The sequence below is a fragment of the Sinocyclocheilus grahami genome, unplaced genomic scaffold (genome assembly GCF_001515645.1).
Source record: "Sinocyclocheilus grahami isolate Dianchi unplaced genomic scaffold, SAMN03320097.WGS_v1.1 scaffold879.1, whole genome shotgun sequence".
In the NCBI taxonomy this organism is placed as follows: Eukaryota; Metazoa; Chordata; class Actinopteri; order Cypriniformes; family Cyprinidae; genus Sinocyclocheilus; species Sinocyclocheilus grahami.
This window is the reverse complement of record NW_015506058.1, coordinates 203,657-229,404: the sequence shown is the minus strand read 5'-3', so window position 1 is coordinate 229,404 and position 25,748 is coordinate 203,657. Positions and strand designations below refer to the sequence as shown.

The window sequence follows — 25,748 nt, the reverse complement described above, 5'->3', positions numbered from 1 at the left end:
TTAACTAAACAATATATTAACTATTAACTAAACAAAAATTTAAATTAAAGTGAATTAAATATTAACTAAACCAAATCTCATGGAATTCGAATGGAATGATTCAATGACTCACTCAAGATTTACTTGTTTCATTACTGGATGAATCAGTGTTTTTGAATTAATCTCTTGAATGAATGATTCAAAGACAAATACATTTTTAATGGCCCCTTTTTGCCAGCTAAAAATAAAAGATGTGCACACAGGAATTGATAGGCAGAATTGACATTTTAATTTTGTATATTATATAAAATATATGTTATATATTTTGCTGACTTGTGTACTTACATTATCCCAAATGTTTCAAAGAATGTTTAAGTCCAGAGAAATAAGCTATTTTAACTAGTGTCACGGACCGTGTCCATAGTGTCATTGTGTCGCCTGCCAATGACGTCGTCATACCTCGATTTCCGGTTTTGTTTTGTAGAAAACATGGAAACACCAAAGACGCTTTAATATGCTATGCATTTTATTAGACCGGTGACGACCGCACAGAGTAGCATTATAACAGAACTTTCAAACGTATCTAATATGATAAAACAGCGCTGCTTTTCCCCCCACATACGCACGACCGGAAGGAGCGGAAGCGGTCGACTGTGGCATAATAAAAGCTCCGCTGCTTTCGAGCCGTGTGTCACGCTCGTTCAGTGGCCTCGTTTCGCTTCGACGGCTTTCAGCCTCGCCCTGCTTCATTCTACTACGTTAATAAATCATTAGCTCATCCATGAACATGATTTCTGCCCGAGTCCCGTCGGATTGCATCAGCTGTGGGGATGAAGACGACAACTTCCATGATTCCACACTCAGTCACGGCTTCATCAAACTACGACTTTGCTTCTTTGTTTATTTTGAATACGCGCACTCTAGCGGCAAAAATTACATATCGTGCCTTTAAGTATCCGATTCTGGAATTGGAATTGATTTTCGATTCCCAACCCAAACAAGCGGTTAGAAAACGAATAGAGAGTGCAAGTGTTAGAGGGTCAAGTCAACAAATAGATAAAATACAATTAGAATAGAGAGTGCTAGAGTTAGAGGGTCAAATAAAGATGCAAGAGATGTGTTTTTAGCCATTTCTTGAAGATGGCTAATGACTCAGCTGCTCGCATTGAGTTGGGCAGGTCATTCCACTAGGAGGGAACAGTATTCCTCGGGGGTCTGAGGGGGTTTCGGGGCCCTGGAGAAGTTTTGACATGCCCTGAAATTTGTATTCAGTATCTTAAAAACATATTAATGACTAAAGTCTGATTACACTGTAATCAGCACAAACTGGGCTACAATAATAGCCAATGTAGCAGCATGAATGTACTTTTTTTTTTTTAGAAAAGAAAGTTTATGCATGGTTAGTAAAAAAACAAAAAAATGTTAAGTCACTGAAATAAGACCATAAAACACATACACAAGATTTTTGAGAACTGGATGTGGTAGAATTTTACCTACCCCGCTGATAGGCCAACAAAAATAGTATAAGAGGTCAAACTGTATGGACTCATTAGTCTTTCAAGTATTTAGTCTTGCTACGACGCACAGTCTGGATTTGGACAAGCTATATTTATGAAAAGTAATTACTGTAGGTGAGCGAGTGGGCGGGGTCTGTGACGTAGTTCAGCGCGCTCTTGTGTGTACGTCTGGACCGTTTCTACCAATGACGATGTGATGGACAATATGGCGCCGGGAGTAGATTTAGCTTGTGAACCTGTCGTTGTCTAAAAGACTGGCGATTCGACAGGATGAACCTCTGCGCCCAGTACTTACGGTGAGTAAAATCTGGAGATTCTCAGGCTCGAACTGGCGATCGAGTCCGTGTTTCTATCATTGAGGCCGAATGTGGTTTATCGGAATGTTGTTCGACTAACATTGGCTGTCAGTGCTAGACGCTAGGCTAGTTAGCATGCTAGCCTGTAAACGAGACACGAAACTGAATACAAGCAGAAGTGGCTGACGTTTTGCCCCAGATATTGCAAAAAACGATTGATAGATGGGTGGTCGGGCAAATCGCGGCATTTCCTTGATGTAACGATGTAATTCGTGTCTACATAGCAGCTGTTGTGGGAGGGCATGCTCGGTGCTGTGCTATGTTAGCCCGCGTTAGCTACAAACATACCATTGGATGGTCAGAAAACAATCCAGTTACACATGCTCGCTACATTGGTTCCATATAGTTTCGAGTGACTAATCATCTGTAAAACTTGCCTGAAAAAAAAAGTTAAGGCTTCATATGTGGCGCTTCTGCTGTACACAGATTTTCTTTTCCTTTCAGTTCAGTTTGAATTACAGTGATGAGCCAGTGGTGACAGTGAACTCGTATAATACCTGATTATATAATTGGCATGTTGTTTTATCTGATTGACAAGTGTGTTTGACCATGTTTTTGTTTGTCTCTCGATCGTTTATAGCTGTAACCTCAGCACGCATCGATTTGGACAGATAACGTTGAGATTCAGAAAAAAAATCAACATATTTCTGAAGACTTTGAGACCTTATCTTTGTGAATGTCTGGTATGCAAGTCATTGTTTTTGCATCTGACATGTTTCAGTAACCTTGCGTTGGTTCAAAACAGTGTAACATGAATCGAGCGATAGAGTTTGCAAATGAATTGAGTTGCTGGGAATGACAAATGCAGGCCGTTTGAACGGGACAGGTTGTAAGCAGTGTGCAGAGTAGATGTGTTTGTTGCTGAGGAGTCAGTGTTGTGATTCTTGAAGGCATGATGGTGCTGTGATGACAGTCAGATTGCACATTTCAGCTCCGAACTGACAGTGAGCTGAAAACATGATTTTAGTGCTCTGGTTTTGTACTTGCTGACATGGGGATAAGAGACAGAAAAGCTGTATGTTGTTATGCTTTAATGTAATCTGAAGCATCATCTTCTAGAGCTTGGATAACAGTATTCAACCTGATACAGGTGTGTGGTTTCATTCTGCTTGTTTTGATGTGACATTCATTTAGTGTACATTCCCACACATATGGTCAGGCTTTTTGACAACAAAATGAAACACTGGGCTGAAGGCCGAATACCGAACATGGTTGTTTGTGTTTTTCCTCATGTTTTTTTGCCAATTTGTTTGACATTGCATAAATTAAATAGCCAAAATGTGCCTTTTACCGTTTTGTCTTGCTGTTCAAAGAAGAAATCAATTACAAAACAACAATTTAAAAATATTTATTTAACACTCTAGCAGACGTTACCATCAAAGCACAATTTAACCCAAAATTAATAAGTTAAAAATAAAAATATTTTTTGGTTTTTGAGACCCCCTTCTTGAATCAGGCATGTGATTGGCTAAAGGCAAAAAAGAAGGAAAACTGAACACTTTGAGCAGCAAATCAGCATATTAGAATGATTTCTGATAGCTGATTAAACTGTCACGTGCCCAATTGGTCCAGTGCTGCACTGTCACAGAATTTTACATTCACTGATCTTGTACAGTGTGTACAGAACATTTTGTTTTGTGTGATATTTTTTGTGACATTTTTTGTGACCTTGTTTAGAGGTTTGTGCCTTTGTGCATACGGACATCTGACTGCTAAGTAGTGATTGTATTTTTCAGCAATAGTGTGCACCCTTAATTTACAGAGAAAAGAAGATCAGGGAAAATCTGTAGATGGAAAAATCTCCATACAAGTTTGTGATGAGAGGGGCGGGGCCGAGAGCCGTGGGAACGGAGCGAGGCCGGTGGAGTAAATGCTAATGCGTGACACATGCGGCACTCACCGGTCTCGAGTCCCACGGAGGAGCTCCGGAAGGATAAAAGGAGGAGTGACGACAGTGTTGGATGAGAGAGGACCAGGTCTGGATTTTATTTTGTGTTTTGTGTGCGGCAGTCGTCTGCGAGGAGCTGCCGCTTTACTTTCATTTTGTGTTTGTTTATTTTATTAAATTGTTTAAATGTTCGCCGGTTCCCGTCTCCTCCTTCCCGACCTACGAACGTTGTTACAAAATTCTTTGTGCATTTTTATTTTTTTCTACTTTGCACTTTTTGTTAAATGTTTATTTACTATTTATTCAGGTTTTTTAAGGCATCTAATATTTTGATACTTAATTTCCATGATCTAAATATTCTTAAAATTTTAAATTTTGTTGTCATTTGGAAGTGTGTAGGCCTTCTTGCATTATTATGCTGTTACATTATGATTATATATTCAGTGGCATAAAATTGGTCTTTAAAATGACAATAATATTGCTTATAGTGATTATTTCTGGGGCAATATAGCGCACAAAAAGTTGTTATCGTGACAGGCCTACCACTGAATATATAATCATAATGTAACAGCATAGTAATGCAAGAAGGCCTACCGTAACAAAATCCCGCTACTCGTTTGAGCTGCGCAGCGTGGACCGTTCATCAGCTCGGACCGCAACGCAAACAAACTAGTCTGAGCTCAGAACAGCTTTACTCGGGAACCAAAGTTGATTTCGCAACACTGTTACAGCACAACGCTGCAAGATCCAGTGAAAGCGTTTGAATTCGCCGCAGAATGAATAAAGATTGCTGCAAGATCTAGTGAGATGCGTTCAAATTCTGCACAGAAATCTCTATTATAAACAGATCAGACAGTGCTGACGCAGAAAACCAGAAGCAGTAACGCGAACCATGGTGCTGTGGCAGAAATAGTCAAATGTTATTACATTATTCGTTTCAGAGTTTGTACAGCCTTTTGAGAGAGAAATTCAAGCAATTTTCAAAGACTTACAAGCATTTCACACAACTGTTTTCAGCACTTGAAAGCTCAAATGATCCAATTTGAATGTTATTTTTAATGGCATGACCAAAATTTACTGTGGTGAGCAAACACTTATGTAAAATAAAAAAATACATAAAATCACCATAATAACACAGAGAGAATAATAAGTTATTCTCTCTATGCTATTTTTCAATGTTTCAAGTGATGCAGGTGTTTTTTTTCCCCGTAGGTTTTTTAAATAAAAAAAACCATTAATTTTTAATAATGTTTAGTGAAATTATTTGGTAGTCTGAGGGGGGCGCAACCAAAAAAGTTTGAGAACCACTGGTCTAAAGTTAACAGACAGTGTTTAAAAAGTACAGTGCACGTGTTTACATATGTTTATTACAGTGACTGTGAATTACCTAAAGTAGTGTGCTAAAGCAACAGATTTGTTTTTATATTTCTGCAATCTACTTTAGTTTGTGTGATTTGTTTTGGCTTATTTGTCAGTGCTTTATGTTGTCATAATTATTACTTTGTTACTGACTTTCATATTAATGTTTACACCAGGCTTATTTGTCAGTGCTTTATGTTGTCATAATTATTACATGCTTACAAGGTTGGAAGTTCAACAAATCAGTCAATATACTGTGATTGTAGTTGTTAAATAAAAATGTCATTCATATCAATTCATGCATCACCTAATTTCATCGTAACATATAGGCCTGGCCTACAGGAAAGAACATTTGTTTAATCTATCTAATGGTGTGTTGTTCATACTATACAATGATTTATAGCTTGTCTTTGTTGAATAATACAGAACATAAAGAGCTTTAAAAAAATAAATGCATATTAAATCGCAATATTGGTAAAAAAGATTCGCAATTGGATTATTTTCCAAAATCGTTCAGCCCTACATAAAACCATGTCTGCATTTGTCTCAAAACTCGCGTTTGAATCGTCAGTGGCAAATTCTTTTTATATAAAAAAAACTTACTTGCAGTCTGTGAGTCAGAACAGCCGGCATTGTAGTCTACTCTCCCAGTATCAGGAAACAGTGTTCTGGAACAGTGTTGTAAATACAACTTAACCACTGATTTCTAGTCGTGTCCTCTTTTGGAAGACCAAACAAAGTAGTTTCGCTTTCACAACGAAACACAGCGTCACACACGGCGGCTATAGTGAGCGGCGGCCGGCGGATTCGACAAAGGAGTGGCCGGCAGGCTTGCAGCAACCACATGTGACGACCCCGGGCTGGACTCCGCTTCGTCCACGGTGAAAGCCGATCAGGCGATCCAGAAGTTATTACAAACACTCGATGGTGGTTTAAAGTGAGTTTTGAGTAAAAGCAGAATATAAATCTTATTTATTGTCTTATGTAGCATGATGCTACAGTTTGCATGAATGGTCACATAACACGCACTTTCGTTCGTGTAACGTTAGTATGAACCGACATCTGCATATGATCGGAACTCCACGCACTGGTGGTATTACAGTACCATGAGAGCTAAAGAGAGCAGACTGCTCCGTGCGCTTTTGAATCGCTCTCGCAGATGATCGATCTGCGCCGCACCTCTTCTAGTCGAACACACTGGCAAGTGCTGCAGGCTTATTGGCTCACTGACGCTGATGAGATTAACCCCTTAGGTATCGAAATTTGGTACCGAACGACAAGACATTTTTCGATACTCGATGGTATCGAGGCAATTCAGTCGGTGCCTAAAAAGTATAAAACTCGATACCCAGCCCTAGGTGAAAGCCGATCCGGCGATCTACAGCGTGAAGTTGATGAAATTTTAAAATAAATTTTGTAAGTGTCCCAACTCAAGCCTATAGTGCTTTACTGTCAAATATATTAGTGTATAAACATGAAATAAACAATAAATGAACATGTAATATTATTAGTAACTGCACTTGTTAAAGGGGTCATATGATGCAATAAAAAAATCTACAGCGTGAAGTTGATGAAATTTTAAAATAAATTTTGTAAGCGTCCCAACTCAAGCCTATAGTGCTTTACTGTCAAATATATTAGTGTATAAACATGAAATAAACAATAAATGAACATGTAATATTATTAGTAACTGCACTTGTTAAAGGGGTCATATGATGCAATAAAAAAATTTCCTTTCTCTTTGAAGTGTTACAAGCTCTTGGTGCATAAAGAAGATCTGTAATAGTTGCAAAGACTAAAGTCTCAAATCCAAAGAGATATTCTTTATAAAAGTTAAGAGTCAACCACGCCTACCTAAAACGGCTCATTCTAACACGCCCCCACATGTCTATGTCACGATGTGGGAAGATTTGCATAACGCCGCCCAAATGTTCACGCAAAGAAAGAAGGCGTAACTTTGATTCTTGCTGTAGTATTGTTGTTGCCGCTGCCGCCATGTCGTGAAGGCGCTGTGTTTCGTTGTGAAAGCGAAACTACTTTGTTTGGCCTTCCAAAAGAGGACGATATCCGCTTCGTCATGCCTAGAGCTGATCTGTGCTCTCCTAGTAATACTACACATTAGGGCTGCACGATATTGGAAAAAGTGAACGGAATTCGATGTTTATGACACGTGGCTCTCACCTATCTACATGGGGCGTGAGCAGACGCAACAAAATACTATAGAACCCATTATAATCAGTGATGCTGTCTACACTGGATGTGGCGTGACATGACAAATCCCTGACAGTAAACTGCTGCCATGTTTTATTTATGACGAACTGACACAGTTCAAATGATTTGCAAAGGTCGCTTTGTCGCGTCCAGTGTAGCTGTTGCGGCGCGGGGCGACTGTTGCGTCCGGTGTAGACACGTGTCTGTGTGTTCAAAGGTAACAGTGAGTATAAATATAATGATCAGTATACTAAACATTGCACATCCCGTGATGTGACTATCGCGGATGCGCACATCGTGATATCGATGCTGAAACTATATATTGTGGAGCCCTATTACGCATCAATATGAGAGATGCACCGATTGCAATTTTCTTGGTGAGAACTATAATTGACAGCATATACAAACAAAAGTCTATGCAAATTTCAATGCAAAAATTATTTACATAATAAAATAAATTATTAAACATTACAATTGCCCCAATCTGGACTAAGTTACAGATTTTCTCTCACTTAAACAGCTCTCAAAATAACGTGCTCCGTGACTGTAAAGAGGAAGAAATAGTTAACTTTAAATGAGTTGCTGTATGTAACAAAACAAATGTCATTTCCCACTGTTTATAAATGGTAATTTTTTTCACCCTAACCTTATTAAATGTCAACTTTCACATCAAATTCTTACATTGTTTCAATTAATTCAGTTATAATAAGAAGAAACTGTTGTTACCAGTCAAATGAAATTAGTATTAACAAACTCCCATCTTTCCATTGCTGAGGAAACAGAAGCTGCATCTGAAGTGGCATTAGATGCATTTACACAGACAGTTTGATGAAGCTGAGGTGCCATAAATGCATTTACACAGCAAAATTTCAAATGCATACATTTGATAAGATTCATGTTTTACATATTTTTTTTTAAACGTACAAAAAAATGTTGAAAAAATGCGGTGATACTTTTAAATATGACTAAACCACCAGTAGGTGGCGGCAAATGTCTGTTTTAAAGGAACAATATGTAATTTTTGCCGCTAGAGTGCGTGTATTCAAAATAAACAGAGGCAAAGGCGCAGTTTGATGACGCCGTGACTGAGTGTGGAATCATGGAAGTTGTCGTCTTCATCCCCACAGCTGATGCAATCCGACGGGACTCGGGCAGAAATCATGTTCATGGATGAGCTAATGATTTATTAACGTAGTAGAATGAAGCAGGGCGAGGCTGAACGCCGTCTAAGCGAAACGAGGCCGCTGAACGAGCGTGACACATGGCTCGAAAGCAGCAGAGCCTTTATTATGCCACAGTCGACCGCTTCCGCTCCTTCCGGTCGGGAGTATGTGGGGGGAAAAAAAGCAGCGCTGTTTTATCATATTAGATACATTTGAAAGTTCTGTTATAACGCTACTCTGTGCGGTCGTCACCTGTCTAATAAAACGCACAACATATTAAAGCGTCTTTGGTGTTTCCATATGTTCTACAAAACAAAACCGGAAATCGAGGGTGTGAATGTGACATGTGGCCAAGTATGGTGACTCATACTAGGAATTAGTGCTCTGCATTTATCCCATCCTTAGTGCACACACACAGCAGTGAACACACACCCGGAGTAGTGGGCAGCCATTTATGCTGCGGCGCCCAGGGAGACACCTCAGTCGTGGTGGGAAAGAGCGCTGTACATTCACTCCCCCCCACCTACAATCCCTGCCGGTACGAGATTCGAACCTCGTTGGTTACGAGTCCAACGCTCTAACCATTAGGCCACGACTTCCCCAGGATGACGTCATTGGCAGGAGACACAATGACACTATGGACACGGTCCGTGTCACTAGTTAAAATTGCTTATTTCTCAGAAAATGTTTGCAACAAAAAAAAAAGCCCTGAAATGTAATTATGTATATGTAATGTAATCATACATACTGACCACTAAAATATCCAACAAGATATTATTATGATTGGCAATATGTTTTTGTTAATTAAACAAATTAATTTTTAAATTTGCTTTCTGTCATCTCTCATCACTTGAACTATGTGCTTGACCAATAAAAAATTAGATACAAAATGTTCTCGAATTTGAGAATATATAAGAATGAAGCCCCTGAACGGCAATGCTGTCCAGAAATGTGTTCACCAGACCTTGTCCAATGATTCTCACTTCAATCATCTCCTCATTAACATATTCATTTCTTGTTTTGAGCAGGCAGGCAGAGGCCCTGAAGGCTGACATGACAGGTATGTGCTAGTTTATAGTCTATTTTATTAGGACTTTAAACATTTGTCAATGTCTTTTACTCTCTTAGCATGGTATTTTGAAGCGTTTATCTAATGTGTCATCTTTAAAATATTAATATTATAACCGCACTGGTTAAAAGTTGCACATATTATTAGAATTATTGATCTGATGTATTAGCTTGTTTGGAGTCTACTGCTGTATTTCATTTTTGTCATCTTATCCCTGACATTCTGGTAACCATGGCATTGAATGTGGTTACTAAGACGTGCAGATCTTTCTCCAAATGAACAGAAAGGCGCTGTTACACACAGTTAGTCACATTATACAGTGCGGCTGCAGCATTAGCTGTTTAACATGTTCCACTCCTTGTATCATGCAGATTCAAAGCTTGGTGCCGCGGAGGTCTGGACATCACGGCAGGCTCTTCAGGACTTGTACCAGAAAATGCTGGTTACGGACCTGGAGTACGCCCTGGACAAGAAAGTGGAACAAGATCTGTAAGAATACCAATAATAATTCTTTGTATAACTGACATGCATCTGATTTTGTTGAAAATATCTGGTTGACACTGATCTCGCTTTTGTTTCAGCTGGAACCATGCTTTTAAGAATCAAATAACCACACTACAGAGTCAAGCTAAGAACAGGGCCAACCCCAATCGAAGTGAAGTACAGGCCAATCTCTCCCTGTTTCTTGAGGCAGCTAGTGGATTCTACACACAAGTAAGCTTCATTATTGTACAGTGCTCATTGTTAAGCAGATTGTGGCTGAAACAACCACAGACAAGCTTGAAGTCACATGACCAATTGTTATGCCAGACTGCTGTTCTTGGTTGAGGTAGGGCCCTATGAAATCTGTCTTATTTTTCCCCAAATTCCTTTTTTTCTCCATTGAAATTGTTCTGGATTCAGTATTTTTCTCCGTTTTAATTTTTCTAGACTCTTTTTTTTTTTTTAAATTTTTAAAGGGTTAAATTAAATTTTATTAATCAAAAAGCATGTCTAGCTAATTGAAGTCATGAAACTTACAATATTACAATATTCCACATTATACAGTAAATTCCGGTTTTATGACTGGTTTCCGCAATTCTGTCCGCATTTTCTGCATCATGGAAATCATAGGGCCCTGTTGAGGGCAGAGCTGTAGTGCCTTTTTGTTATATAAAAAAAAATCTCTTTTTGGATCCTCAGCTGTTGCAGGAGCTGTGCACGGTGTTTAATGTGGACTTGCCTTGCCGTGTGAAATCATCTCAGCTTGGCATCATCAGCAATAAACAGAGCAGCACCAGCGCCATAGTGAAGCCCCAACCCAGCTCCTGTTCCTACATCTGCCAGCACTGTCTTGTTCATCTTGGAGATATTGGTGAGCTCACTCAGGACATATTGCTTTTTTTGTCGGTAGTTTGTGGAGAACACCAGCAGACCATTTTGCTGCTTTTATGAATATGAAATATTTAGAAGCATAGAAATTGATAATAGTGCTATGCATGGGAGGGTTTAATTGGTTGTGGTTTATTTTTCGCAATCCACAGCACGTTATCGGAACCAAACCAGCCAGGCCGAGTCGTACTATAGACATGCAGCTCAACTTGTTCCCTCAAATGGTTGGTATCTGTTTGTTTTCACATTCTCAAGCACACCACTGACATTTGAATATATAAAACAAATTAATTAAAAAACGAAATCTTCTCCCCTCTGCTTTCAGGCCAACCTTACAATCAACTGGCCATCCTGGCTTCCTCCAAAGGAGACCACCTCACAACAATCTTCTACTATTGCAGGAGCATTGCTGTCAAATTCCCCTTTCCTGCTGCCTCCACCAACCTACAGAAAGCTCTTTCCAAGGCCCTTGAGAGGTCAGAATATTTACATTTATAATATCATAATATTTTGCTCACATTATCATATGCAAATATGAAACCAGTGCTTAATTCTATGTCTCTTTAACCCACAGCCGTGATGAGGTCAAAACAAAATGGAGCGTGTCTGATTTTATTAAGGCCTTCATCAAGTTCCACGGCCATGTTTATCTCTGCAAAAGCATGGATAAATTGAACACCCTGAGAGAGAAATTAGAGGAGCAGTTCCAGGTAAGTCCAAAACCACCAGCTGTAGCACTTCATGTCATTTTTCCCCATTAACTTAAGGTGGCAGTTATTCGACAGATTTCTGTCTCGTTAGTCTTTCTTAGTTTGAATTTGCATGCTCATTATTCTCCTTACTAATTCGCTCCACAGAGGCTGATTCTGCAGAAAGCCTTCAGCTCCCAGCAGCTGGTCCACATCACAGTGATAAACCTGTTTGAACTGCACCACCTCCGAGACTTCAGCAATGAGGCAGATGAGCACAGCTACAGCTCAGACGAGCAGATCAGTTGGATCCAACTCCTCGGCCTCTTCAGTATGTCATTCTTATCATGCTGCTCTTAACCCATGTCTCACGGTCTTACTAAATCCTGGGTTAAGCACACTTCAGGATTCGGTGCTCAAGCTCAAGAAACATTTCATATTATTATCAATGTTGAAACAGTTGCGCTGCTTAATATTGATGCAGTTTATTTAAAAAATTTTATGAATACAAAGTTCAAAACACAAGCATTTATTTTAAATATAAATCTCAATGACAATTTTTAACTGCAGCCTTAAAACTTATTTGAGACTATTGAAGAAAATCTAAATTATAATGTAATTTTCAAAAATTTGTAAAATGTGGTGATTAGATCCTCCAAATAAAACATGTAACCCTAGTTTGTGCAATGTTGTAATGTAATTGTCTTTTCCTAGTGTCTTTCCTGGGCGTGATGCTAAGCCGAGCTTTACTCAATAAGAACCGAGAGGAGATCATGGGAGAGTGCCCTCTTCCTGCCATCAAAGCGTCTCTGGATTGGCTGAGGCTTCGACCGAGTGCGTTTAATGAAAGTGCCATGGACAAGCGACAGTAGTAAGAAAGGCTTTCTCTTTTCCTTCCAAAAAACACTTTGTATATGTAGGTTTCATTTCAGTTTCAAAACTGAAGCTAGTTGATTTAGCATTTTAATATGTTTGTATTTGATGGGGAACTTGGGGTAGTTTCTTAAAAGCCTAAATCTCTTTAATCCACAATTTGCATAATCCCAGCAAGAATACCCACAATCCATTACATTGACTTTTAAAATGGTTCTGCTTGAGCCAAGATTTTGAGGTATTTGTTAAAATGACACATCTTTGGCATCTCACAGCATCTGGCCATGGCTGGTGTCCATTCTGAACAGCTTTCAGCCAAAGGAGGAGGATGTGTCAAATGCGTCAGGTAGCGAGCACTGCATCACTGCATGCTTTTTGCTCATGAACGTTTCTTTTCTTTTTTTTAATGGCCATGATTGTTTGTTTTACAGTGATTCCACTGCCCGAGGAATTTGAACTGCAAGGGTTTCTGGCCCTTCGGCCTGCTCTGCGGTAATTCTTCATGATTAATTAATTGCTGTTCTTGTTTTTACTCTTTATTTCACACACATGACTATTTTAGCTGTATCTGTTCTCTGAAGCCTGTTATTCAATGATTTCAGAATGCTAGACTTCTCTAAAGGGCATCAGGGTATGGTGGTTGGCAAAGAGAGCTTGTTAATTCATGCCCGACACCAGAGACTCATCAGCCTGGGCAAGTGGGTGGCTGACAACCAACCACAGTGAGTCGTTCTTTCATTTTCATTTCATTCTTTATTGGACTTTCTTGGACTTTCCTGAAGTATGTCACCTTAATAATTCCTCCCAGCTGTAAAATATGCTTTAAAAAGTAAACCATTTATAATTTTTCTACTTAGTTTTTTTTTCTTTTTCCTTTTGTTTTATTTGCTTAGCTCTTTTTACCTTTTCTTCTTTTGTTTTGTTTTTCTGCTTTAATTAGCTTTTTCTTTTTTTTTTTACTATTCTTGGCATAACTTTTCCTGTAATGTTCCTTTTTCTTTTCTTGCTTTGTATTTTGTTTTCTTCTTTTTCTTTTCTTAGCTTATCACATCTATTTGAATTTTTTTTTTCCTCAGGTTTTTGTGTGCAAAAACTTAATTTTTACTTTTGGCACCAACAGGTTGATCCAGTGTCGCATAAGTGATGGCCTTCTGCTCTTCATCACTGATATCCCTGAGATGGTGGTGGAAGAGCCACATGAAAAAGACACACCTGTCCTCCAGGAGTCATCTAATGGTGAGCAGACGCCTAACGACAGCACACAGGGCCTGAAGTCAGTCCTCTCGGCCGGAAAGAACCAGAACAGCGGGCTGGATGGCAGCGAGAGACCTGTGGTCACCTTCAAAGAGAACATCAAACCTCAAGAGCAGAGTAGAGAACAGAACCGGAACCAGCACCAGAGGGATGCAGGGAAGGACAGAGCTGGATTTAATAAAGGAAATGGAATACAAGGGAAGATCGAACAGAAGAAAGAGGGCAAGAGAAAGAGCGAGGTGAAGAAAAACATTCATGATAAAACAGCGGATGCTGGGAAACAGGTGAGGCTTGCACAAGAAACCCTCATTTTGCTGTAGCTCTTTTTCAAATGTGTAAACTCCTTCTCATCTCCTCTTTGATTTGCTGCAAGGTGAAGACTCAGACTGAGATGAGGAAGACTCCAGTGTCTGAGGCGAGGAAGACTCCAGTCACACAGACTCAAACCACATGCTCTTCACAGTTTATCCCAATCCACCACCCAGGTGCTTTCCCCCCTTTGCCCAGCCGACCAGGTACCCTCAGACACTTTCCTACATGCCACACCTGAACGTTATTAACACATATGCTGTTCAGTCAGTGCTCACTTCCTCTTTTTTTGTGCTTTTCGTCCTTCAGGTTTCCCCCCGCCGGCATACGTGATCCCCCCTCCCGTGGCATTCTCCATGAGCCCGGGGTTTACCTTCCCCACAGGTGTATCCGTACCTGCATCCTTCCTCCAGACTGCTTCCCACCCTCAATCTGCCAATCCAGTGCAGACAGGGAAACCCTCACACATTCCCTACAGCCAGCAGAGGCCCTCAGGCCCTGGAGCCCTAAACCAAGGCCCTCCACAGCCTCAGCAGACACAGCCTCCCCCTCCACAGCCATCCCAACAGGCCTTGCAACAATCTGTACAGCTTCAAGTACAGCAACAACAACAGCAACAGTCGCCCACAAAGCAGAGCTCTCAGCTTGGAAAAAGTCCGCCACATCATCACAGCATGCAACAGGTAATGTGACTCTTTTATTTTAAGCAAGGTGTAGTACACAAATAAAGAAACCATGCCATTTTTGTTTCGGCTTATTATGCCCATTTCCTTGGCTCTTGTGGTGCCGAGGTTCAGTCCGATTACCATGGAGACTACTTAGAAACTTGGATGTTGCTGACCTTGTTGGGTAATCTCTCTATTTTCTCAATTTTTATTTTGTCCTTGCAGTCTTACATGCTGTTGGCTGAACAGTCTGGTCAAATGTGGAACCAGCACCAAACTCAGCCCACCATGCAGAAAATGCCCATGCAGATGCCAGTCAAACAGCCTTTCTTCATGCCCACCCAAGACCCAATGAAACTCTTTGAACACCCCATGAGCATGCAGCCCCCTCAGCCCAGCATGGACAAGAAGATGAAATTTCCGGAGGTCAAAATGCAAGATTTCTATTGGGAGCCTTCTTACCACATGGGAGGAGAGGGCAGGAGTGGAATGGGGGACAGAATGGGCAAACGTCAGCCTGGAGTCTTCTGCCCCGACCAGGAGAACATGCCCAGAGGCCCTCCATATGAAGTTAGCATTCTTTGTCTTCGCTGTTTAGACAGTTGTAGTATGTTAAAAACTTTCAGATTAAGAAATGAGTGTCAGGTTTAATTTAATGTAATAAGAGCATACTATCCTGTTACTCTGTATTTAGTATGCATATTGTGCATGGAAAATGTGAAATAACAATAGAAACATTAATATTTTATAAATATTTCAGTTAATATTCATTCATTAATTTATTTGCATAAACTACCATTCAAAAGTATACGGTTGGTAAGATTAAAATTTTTTTTTTTAAATGTTTTTGAAAGAAGTCCCTCAACGGAAGTAGTAACAGCTCATTTCTTCAGTGTTGTGATGCACATCTGAGTGTAACGGGTCATTGGAATAGACAAAATGTAGGCTGGTAACTTGGTTCTATGGACTGACTGTGGATTGGATTTTGGGATGTGGCCATTGCACTCATAAGTTGAGGCAGATGAAAATGATCATGCAAGGGCAGGGGTTATGCAGACTGAATGAGTGATGCATTTAGAAAGTAGACAGGTTGAATTTAAATTTTTTGACAAGTAAAATAACTGTTTTCTATTTTAATATATATTAAGATGTAATTTATTTCTGTGATGGCAAAGATTGATTTTCAGCTGCCATTACTCCAGTCTTCAGTCAATCACATATTCCTTCAGACATCATTTAATATGCTGATTTGTTGCTCAAGAAATATTTCTTAGCAATGTTAAAAACAGTTGTGCTGCTTAATGTTTTTGTAGAAACCGTAATTGCATAATGCAGTTAAAGGCAATACTTTATTTCAGACTGCCAGATGTTAAGACATTTTAAACAAATTTGGATTACGTTCATCATTCATGAATTTAAAACATACAACATGAGTTCATGCATGCAATACAGTTCATAAATGTTTTAAACATTTATTGTTTCATAATGCTCACATTATATATTAATAGTGTACTTCTTGGTGCAGTAAGCAAGCATTCTTTTCCGAACAGTCCTTATTCTCAGTCAATTCCTTGCACATGCTTTTGGTTTCTCCAGGCTTAACATCTGTACATCTGTTATAACTCTATGACTGTCATGGGTTTCCGGAATAAGCTGGGTATCATTTGCAGCCACGTTTGGTTTTATTGAAACTTGATCTCAGCGGTTGTTGAGATGCACATGCTTTCTACTTTTTCATTTCTTCTTTCACGTTTCCACCTTTAACTGCCATGAAGTATTCTGTGATATGTTGTTTGAAACACTATTTTTTCAAATTTACATTTGAGTAAGTCAAACAGCTTCATCATAGGTCGTGAACAGAAGTCAGGTTGAGAATCGCACTGATCTTCACAGGCTGCTGTTTTTCTCTCAGATAAGCTATGAGAGGCTGCTTCCTATTTTCTTACATCCTGTTTCTCTCATCCCTTTTTCCTCCCTCCCTTTCTCCCTCTCTTTCTCTCTCTCTCTCCTTCCTTCCCCTTTGTGCCTGGTCTCTCACTAGGACAACAAGAGCTCCCCTCTTCTGCCCCCAGACCTGTTAAAGACTCTGGCAGACTTTGAGGAGGAGGAGGAATTGCTCTTTACTAAACCTCATGATTTCTACCCGGCCTTGGCTGGCCATCTTAATTCTGCTCCTGGAAGGAACATGTTTGTATGTAGTTCTCTTCCTATCATGTTGTCAGGCGGGAGTGAATATTGAGATTTCATATAGGCTTCTGTGGATTTAAAAAATCTGGTTCCTGTGTACAGTACCAGTTAAAAGGACATACCTACTCGATAATTATTACCATTTTCCACATATTTGAATAAGCGTGTAAGAAAAGTCATTGAAACTAAGGAACAGGACATGTTTGGGACACATGTAACTTCACGAGGTGCATCCTGGGATACTTTTTAAACCATATTGAAAGAGGTTGTTCATATGCAAATTATTAACATCTTGGTATTTTTGTCTTAAAATAATTTAATAAGATAATAAAAATCTGATTCAGTCTAATGTGTCCAATGTTGGACGTGTACTGTATGTGTAGTGTGCAATATGTACTGTATCTTATATTTGTTATAATAATTTGTAGCTTTCTAGAAATATAGTTTTTCCTAGTGCAGTGGTCTGCTAGAAATGACTGATCTGTTTGAACTTGCATGTCTTTAGCAGTTCTCATCTTTTGCGCTTCTCTTCTTTTGTAGTTGCCAAATCAGTCACGACTAGACAGTGGAGCTGATGTGATCGGCCAGTCCTCTCTTCTCCCCCGATTTTCCATTCCGGTAAAGCTGCTTTGTTCTTTCTCAAACAAACACTTTAGTCCTCACTTGCATTACAGATCAAAAGTCACCAGGTGGCAGTGTTTTCATTCAAAACATAACCAGATTTTGTGTTTGCTTGGCTGGAAGTTGCTCTATTTTTACTTTCCAATCATGCTTTGGTTAGTAATGAAAATAAAAATATCTTTCTTTTTTTTTTTGGTCAACTGACTGGTAAACTCATTATGAAGTAAAATAACTAAGTTTGAATCTGGTCATTCTCAATCATTCTCCCCTTTTTCTACCCTCTCTCCACTATATCTATCAATACTAGTGGCAAAAAGGCCAATAAAATATAGAAGTACTAAAAAAGCCAAAATTGTTTTTGGTTACAGGAGAGCTCCTACCAGAACAACAGCATTTTTAGTGAGGCCTATGGTAAAAATATGGCTCCTGCGTCTAAGCCAGACGTACCCATGATGCACCAGGAGCCTTCACTCTACTCCCTGTTTGAAGGAACTCCATGGTCCCCCTCCCTTCCTGCTAGCTCAGGTATCGTATTGTGATTTTGATTTACTTACAGATATCATATAATGATGACTTTGTTCATAGCCATTATTTTAGATTGTACAAGTGAACTAGCAGCATTGATTTGTTAATAATCAGTTCCTATCTTTTGTTATAGATCACTCTACACCAGCCAGTCAGTCCCCTCACTCTTCTAACCCAAGCAGCCTGCCTTCATCCCCACCCACCCACAGCCACAGCTCCCTACCCATTTCCAACTTCGGCCCTATTGGGACGCCTGACAGCAGAGACCGCCGAGGAACCGATCGCTGGAAGGCTGATAAGACTGGTAATGCTGGTAATTCCCATACTGTGTCTCTTCTAGTGGTCAGCTTTTATTATTACTACTGGCTGATCAGTTTTTCTTAAGTGTCAGACACTTCAGTTGGTTATGGTGCTTGCTTTCTTTATATTCATATTTCTTTATCAAATTTCTTTATTTTTAAAAATGCCAGGATCACAGAATCGAGAAGTTGCTGTTTTTCAAAATGATTTATTTTTAAATGATTTATTTGCAATTTTAATGTTTTAGTAAATGTTATCTAGAACGAAAAGGCATTTAATTGCAGTAATTGTTATGCTTGTATTTAGGGCTGGTTCGAATACCATTTTTTGAGCTTCGGTAGTAATCAACACCGAATATTCGAAGCTTCAGAGGGAGGGGGCTGAACATATTCTTCTCTCTAACACCGTGTCTACAACGGACGCGAACGGCCATTTGCCACAAGTAGTAATTAAACTGTTACTCATATTTGTTAATGTAAATGGTTGGTATGACTGTCTTCAGGTGTGAGCGGCTTTGGGTTGGACTACCTGCCGTCTGCCTCGTCCTCCTCTGTGCCAGATACCAACAGCTGGCACCAGGGGGCGCCAACCAGCAGCTGGGCGGCCCAGGACATGCCAATGGAGGACTCCTCCACTGTCCTCCTTGACAGTTTCAAGGTAGCACGGGATGTTCTTTTCAACATTTTAGTTGATTTAGTTGATCAACATTTTCTACTTTCTGCGGTCGTTCTAACCGCAGATGTGCAATGACATGTATTTTGCAGTTTTTCCTTCAGTTTCCACATTCCCTTTCTTCTACCCCTTTTTCTGCAGTCAATCTGGTCGAGCTCTATGATGCAGCCCGGTCCGTCTGCTCTGGAGCAGCTCCTGATGCAGCAGAAACAGAAGCAGCAGCGCGGCCACGGCAACATGAACCCGCCACACTGAGAGTCCACGGGAAGACACACTTGTGTGAAACATGATTCAACAGAAGAGGTGAAACCACAAGCTCCAATCGGAAATTTCCGGCATTACCTGCGCGCGGAGGCTGGAGACGGCGAACGATGTGAAGCGACAGGCTCAAAACGAACCGCTCGCCTGACCGACGAGGGACGTGCATCCCTCTCCTCTCCTCTATCTCTCTCACTCACTCTGTCTGTCTCTCCCTGTGAGGGCGTGCAACGCTGCTCAGCACGTAGCCGCTGTAGAACACTGACTCTGAGGGGGACAAACTCTCTCTGATTGCCTCCTCGCTTCCTCTGGGGGTCAAAGGTCATTCCCCGGTCTCATCTGGACTTAAGACTCTGGACTAGACACCCTCATGCCACCTGCTTAAATTGCTCTGTGTGACCGGCACGCCGCACATTAAGGAGTTATGGGTGTGTGTGTGGTAGAAAGGGATGTTTATTAACGGCAGACGTGGTGTTACGAGGGACAAAAAAAAAGAAAGGAGGACTGGTTTTGTGTTTTATTCCAAGTCTGGATTCATTTTCTCAGAGGGATTCGTGTCGCCGTGTTCAGCATTAAAAAAAGTAAAAAAATCGAATGAATGAAGGATGATGCGAACGGCGTGAACGTGCGCTTCTAGAGAATATGCTCGGATATTAGGACTTAGATTGACACAGGCATGGATCATGGTGTTGTCATGTACAGTCTGTTGATTTGTAAGAAGAGTTCGCAGAACGGGACAGGGAACGTCTCTAAAGTTTGAACCATTATGAAGCTCATAGCGACATTATAGCTCGATCAGTATCAAGCGGAGTTGGGGGTTAGACTATAGATGTAGGATGTAGTATCATTAGCTGCAATAGAGACTGCAATTATTAACAATACTGTATTTTGTGACTTGTTCTGTAGCAGTTTTAGCTCTCTGAAATATTATTCATTAAATATGTTCAATAGTTTACTGCTAATGGGGGAGTTCATTCGATATAAATGTGTGCCTCCCTCCTCTCCTCATTTCTTTATTCTCTAGCTTAAATGCATAACTGCTTCTTTTGTTCATGTTCAGCCTTTTTATTAATAGTTTTATCAGCTCTCTTTGTGCCTGGTCTGTGTTTTCTCTCTTCCTTTTGTTGTTCTTTCTCTATTTTTTGTTTTAAGGATTCGTTAGCATCGTGATCACGGTCGGCACTGTAGGGATGAGGCGAACGGGTCTAGCTGTGGCGCTGTTAGCTTGGCGGAAAGGGACGTGAACCGAGGAAGCCCGTTTTCCCATAGCAAGCTCACAGCCACTGAATTGTTCTCCTTTCAGGTACAATCTCCACAGCCACTGTACTCAGTTGAAAAACCACAGAATAACGTACCTCCGAAAGGACACTTCAGCTCCCGTTACGCTTAGCACTAAAAAGTCGTCTCTGAGGAAGAGCGGCAAGCCCGATTACTGCTTTGGTCTGAAATCTTGTAACGTATATCATCGGTTGCATCGGGTTAGCGTCACGTGGCCGTGATTCTCAAGCTAGAAAAGGGTCACGTCATCGTAGACGCCCTGTTTGCAGCCCGTTTGTTTTTTCTTCGAAATCAAAAGCAAATGTTGTTTTGAAGACGTAACCGTTCTCTTTTCAGTAGAGGATATAGCACTGAGTAGGCCTTCGAAACCTTGTGTGGTTGCCATTGCTTGGTAGAGATGTTCTGGGGCCAGGGGGTTTGTGTTGGATAGGCCGCAATATCTATAAAATGGTTATTTCTTCCTGGTTACGTAAGATGTTTTTTGTTCGGCGAAGGTTATATGAAAGACGTACTCTCTTGTATGATGAGAATAAAGTGTTTTTATTTTTGAGTAGAGAACATTTTATTAAAGACGAACTTTAAATGATGTGTCTATTTGCCGTGTGTTTGTGCTTCTCTTGTTGCATTTAAAACCGTATTAAAAATAGAGGAATAAATAATGAAATGGAACCTTAAAAGTTGAGTTAGGTCAAAATATCAACTGCAGACGAAAAAAAAGTTTTCAGTGGGAGCTGCGCGCCCCATTTTGTTCATCTTTTGTTTTCCTTTTAGAATCGTTCAGCAAGGAGTTTCAGAAGCCTGTGCTCTGATTGGTTGCTGTGGACGCCTAACGTTCTTTTATTTCGGATGGACTTGTGGTGCACAGTCTTGTGTGAATGTGCTTTTTTTCGATACCCTGCATTGTAAATGTAGATTTTTTTCCCCCTGTTGTCCAGTATCCATCTTTTAACTGTGGCTTCTGTAGTGATGTACATTACAATGCTGATCACAGGACAACAGCCTTGCGCCTCTGGGCCGTAATATAACATTCCAATAGTAAAGCTAAAAGAAAATATAACAGCCAGCTTTTTACATTCAATTTACCACTAAGAAAGTTTGTCCCAACCCTAAATTCTAGTCTGCCACTGATTCTGCATGAAATCCATCTTTCAGAATGCCTTGTATTTTGGATGAGGGAGATATCCAGTCAAGTTCTTTTTTGTTTTGTTTAGTTTTTTAGAGGATTTTGTCAGGGAATTGTTGGGGGTGAGGATATCTCCTTCTATAATGGGCTTGATTTATTGTGTTCTTGTCTCTTTGTGGACACTTGTAAACGCTGGAATCAGCTATGCCTTTAATAAAATAAACCATGTCCTCATATGCAGACTTGAGTCTTTTCTGTACATCACGCTTTCTCATTCTACCTTTCAGTTCCTTATGATGTGAATCATAGACACGTGCATGTCGGGGATGCTGATGACTGTTAGTGCGGCATGATTACAAGGTCATGCATTTAAACAGCTGGCATTATGCCTTGAGCAAATATCCTTTGCTGAAGCTGTTAAATGTTCAGTACTATTAAGATTATGCATTGATCATTGCTTCATTTCTGACCTCAGTAAGAAAATCTCTGGTCAGTGCACATTGGTTTTTATGGTGCATTCTGGAAATTTCACTAAGATGAAAGTTCACTTGCATGATTTTGACAATGCCACAGCCATATAAATGCTTTACTGTATACATTAATACTTATAGATAGCTTTGATAACGTGCTATATTTAGACATCGTTTTATTTTTATAGATTATATTGAATATTTAATTGTCCTATAAATCTCCATAAGAGAGACATTTTTATTTATTTTTTTTATTTTTAACCTTGAATGATCAGTTTCTAAATCAAGAAAGTCTGCGAAAAGGGCAGATTGCTTTATGACCGCAACAAATGCATGTGTACATCTATCAGGTGTAATTACGATGAATTAGTGATATATTTACCACAGTGAATTCCAATCACTTAAATGTAGGGGCTCCAAAGTTGTGAAAATGCACAAAATGTATACAGTTGATTTATTACATTTAGTTATCACGAATTAACAGTAACCAACTATTTTTTACAGTGTTAGTTTTGGTAAAAATTTATAAATGTATTCCTTATTTTTCCTTTCTTTGTTCATAATATATTAGTGTTGATTTATACAACCAGCTTGAAATGTGTGTGGATTTATATTAATAAATGCTGTAAAAAATATTCAATGTTTGACAACTAATGATTCAGTTCATGTAGACAAATGGAACCAGCGTTCAGCGTTAGCATTTATTTGTATTTTGTCACTATGCAGTTAATTACTATAAATTTGGGTTGGTGCAAAATTGGCGTACTTGAGGGGGAAAAGGGGTTTACTGTAAATCTCAGAGGAATGAAGTGTGAGCTTGATGCTGTCTAGAAATGGAAGGGGATGGGGTTGTTCTTCGAACATCTCTCAGCTCCTCACCCACTTCCTGACAGGAAACCAGAGTGGTTGAAGATCTGCTTACCACATACGCCAGCTGCCTTATCATCTCACTCCTTAATGCAAACTCTATTGAACCGTTTTTGCCACAGAGTATTTCAGTGTGTACTTGGGAGCACGTTGAGTCAATCTTTGATGAGCCCCTGCAAAAACTCACAAGTTATTTGATTTCAGAATGCATGTGTTTCCTACCGTTAGCTTCAGTTTGAGCAGACCCTCATTCATGGCCTGACAGCCCTTAACACACTACTATAACTCACACATTGTCGAATTGCATGATTATAATATAAATTGAAATATTTATTCTACAAGCTACAATCAGAGCCAGAATTTTTCTTTGACTTTGAAACAATTTTACTTTGAACTTTTTATAAGTGATACATTGTTACTATACATTTTCAATTGCCATTCTGATATTAACTATGCAGGTGTTCTACTGCAAGCGTTTACAATGTATGAAATACAACTGTTGTACCTATGTATTTGTAACTCTACATTACTGTATCTGTTTGCAGTAGTGGTCACACTTTCACCAGGCTAAGTTTTTGGAGGGTATAGTATATTTCATAATGTGCATAAGAGAAGAAAATTTATGTTAGTGTGCAAATATAACATACTTTCTTTTTGTGTTTCTGATAATTCATTTTAGAAATAAGGAACTGATCAAATCCAACCAAACCAAATGAACAATCATTCAGAATGCATGTGTTTCCTACCGTTAGCTTCAGTTTGAGCAGACCCTCATTCATGGCCTGACAGCCCTTAACACACTACTATAACTCACACATTGTCGAATTGCATGATTATAATATAAATTTAAATATTAATATTTATTCTACAAGCTACAATCAGAGCCAGAATTTTTCTTTGAATTTGAAACAATTTTACTTTGAACTTTTTATAAGTGATACATTGTTACTATACATTTTCAATTGCCATTCTGATATTAACTATGCAGGTGTTCTACAGCAAGCGTTTACAATGTATGAAATACAACTGTTGTACCTATGTATTTGTAACTGTACATTACTGTATCTGTTTGCAGTAGTGGTCACACTTTCACCAGGCTAAGTTTTTGGAGGGTATAGTATATTTCATAATGTGCATAAGAGAAGAAAATTTATGTTAGTGTGCAAATATAACATACTTTGTTTTTGTGTTTCTGATAATTCATTTTAGAAATAAGGAACTGATCAAATCCAACCAAACCAAATGAACAATCGTTTCAACTAACTTTTTTATTTATACCAAACAAGGCCATAATCATATCTAGAATATTAGGGGGACTATTGTTTTGAGGAAAATATTAAGACCAGACCACTATAGTAATGGTAAAGGAACTAAATAAATAAGATTTTTTTTGTAAACAATCTGAACTGCAAATAATATTTTTATTTTAAAATATGCACCCATTCAATTTTAGTTGTATTCCTAATATGTTGAAAACACAAGACTATGCTATTGTCGTCACAATAATTATGAATTACATGAATCAGGTAAATCAATGACAGCCCAACTTTCAATTCAAAACGGCGGAATTTGACAAAAGAAAAAAAAGGCGAATACTTGATAATACAGTCGAGCCGGCTGTTGCTATAGTTAGTTCTTACATTCAACATTACCAGCAAGTCAAAAGGGGTAAGCTTTCAACTGAACTGTATAGCCTACGTACGGTGGCCGAGAAGTGCAGAACAAATCACAATTCTGAAAACAAATTACAAACGCAAATGCAAGTCTAAAAAAACAAAATAACAATTCAGAAAACAACAACAATTCAGAAAACATTATAACAAGTCAGAAAACACAATGACAAATTCGAAAACAAAATAACAAGTCAGAAAACACAACAACAAATCCGAAAACAAATTAACAAGTCAGAAAACAACGACAATTCAGACAAATCGGAAAAGGTAGGTATAGTTTGAGACAGCGCCATTGGTTTGGGATTACTCACCGCTGACTGGACTAGACATCTGTCAATCAACCTATACAGGAAAAACGAAAATGAATGAATTGCCCTTACTCTGGAATAAAAAATACGGGGTGGATATTTACATTTAGTAAAATGTGTTTATGAAACATCAGCTCTGGTGGCGCAGATGGATAAGTGCGTGTCACTGATTTTTGATGCGATCGACCGGGGTTCGATCCCGCCTTTTGCCAAGTTTTTTTCCTCCCTTTTCAAATCTCGTATTAGCAATGGATTCTATTTACACTAAGTGAAAATAGCAGTATTTTTAGCAATATGCTATTTACACTAAGTGCAAATACCTAGTTACACTATGTTAAAATAGGATTTCTACTATCAAGTATACTACCTGTTGCAAATAGTGGCAATTATCTGCACTTCAGTATTGTAGTACATTATAAAACAGTATGCAATAATAACGTATTGAGTGTAAATTATAATTTAAATTTAAATTATTAAATGGATGCCACCTTATTTGTACAATAAAGCCCTCCCTACACCTACCCTAACCCTACCCCATACTTTATTTTAAACTTTTTGATTATTTCCTTAATTTTTATTGAAAATAAATGCCTTTACAATGTGACACGAGATTTGAAAAGGGAGGGGAAAAAAGTTCGGCAAAAGGAGGGATCGAACCCGGGTCGATCGTGTCAAAAAGCCAACGACATGCACTTATCCATCTGCGCTACTGGAGCTGATGTTTTACAGCCACTTTTAACTAAATGTAAATAGACACTCCGTA

At 39.2% G+C, this 25,748-nt stretch overlaps 2 protein-coding genes across 4 annotated transcripts in view; both read left to right on the top strand.

Annotated features, from left to right (window-relative positions):
• Positions 1–1,689: 1,689 nt before the first annotated feature.
• Positions 1,690–21,637, top strand: LOC107563557 (protein SMG7-like). 3 transcript variants are annotated; one of them, XM_016248455.1, is made up of 23 exons: positions 1,690–1,792; positions 9,502–9,533; positions 9,914–10,031; positions 10,124–10,256; positions 10,725–10,896; positions 11,066–11,137; positions 11,239–11,389; positions 11,488–11,623; positions 11,771–11,933; positions 12,317–12,473; positions 12,751–12,821; positions 12,907–12,967; positions 13,078–13,197; positions 13,596–14,013; positions 14,109–14,244; positions 14,348–14,721; positions 14,929–15,273; positions 16,745–16,894; positions 17,431–17,508; positions 17,880–18,036; positions 18,170–18,340; positions 18,839–18,993; positions 19,150–21,637. In XM_016248455.1, exons 1-23 carry the CDS (start codon positions 1,767–1,769, stop codon positions 19,261–19,263), a joined length of 3,510 nt encoding a protein of 1,169 aa, XP_016103941.1. In that variant the 5' UTR covers positions 1,690–1,766; the 3' UTR covers positions 19,264–21,637. The 3 variants fall into 3 exon arrangements, with proteins under 3 accessions (XP_016103941.1, XP_016103940.1, XP_016103942.1); XM_016248454.1 differs by having other exon boundaries at positions 14,103–14,244; XM_016248456.1 differs by lacking the exon at positions 16,745–16,894 and having other exon boundaries at positions 14,103–14,244.
• The window catches only part of trdc (T-cell receptor delta constant), a 13,080-nt gene continuing 7,274 nt past the window's right edge, over positions 19,943–25,748 (top strand). Inside the window, exon 1 of the mRNA XM_016248473.1 lies at positions 19,943–20,020. Within this exon, the coding sequence (XP_016103959.1) occupies positions 19,943–20,020 (78 nt within the window). The remainder of the gene's footprint in view (positions 20,021–25,748) is intronic.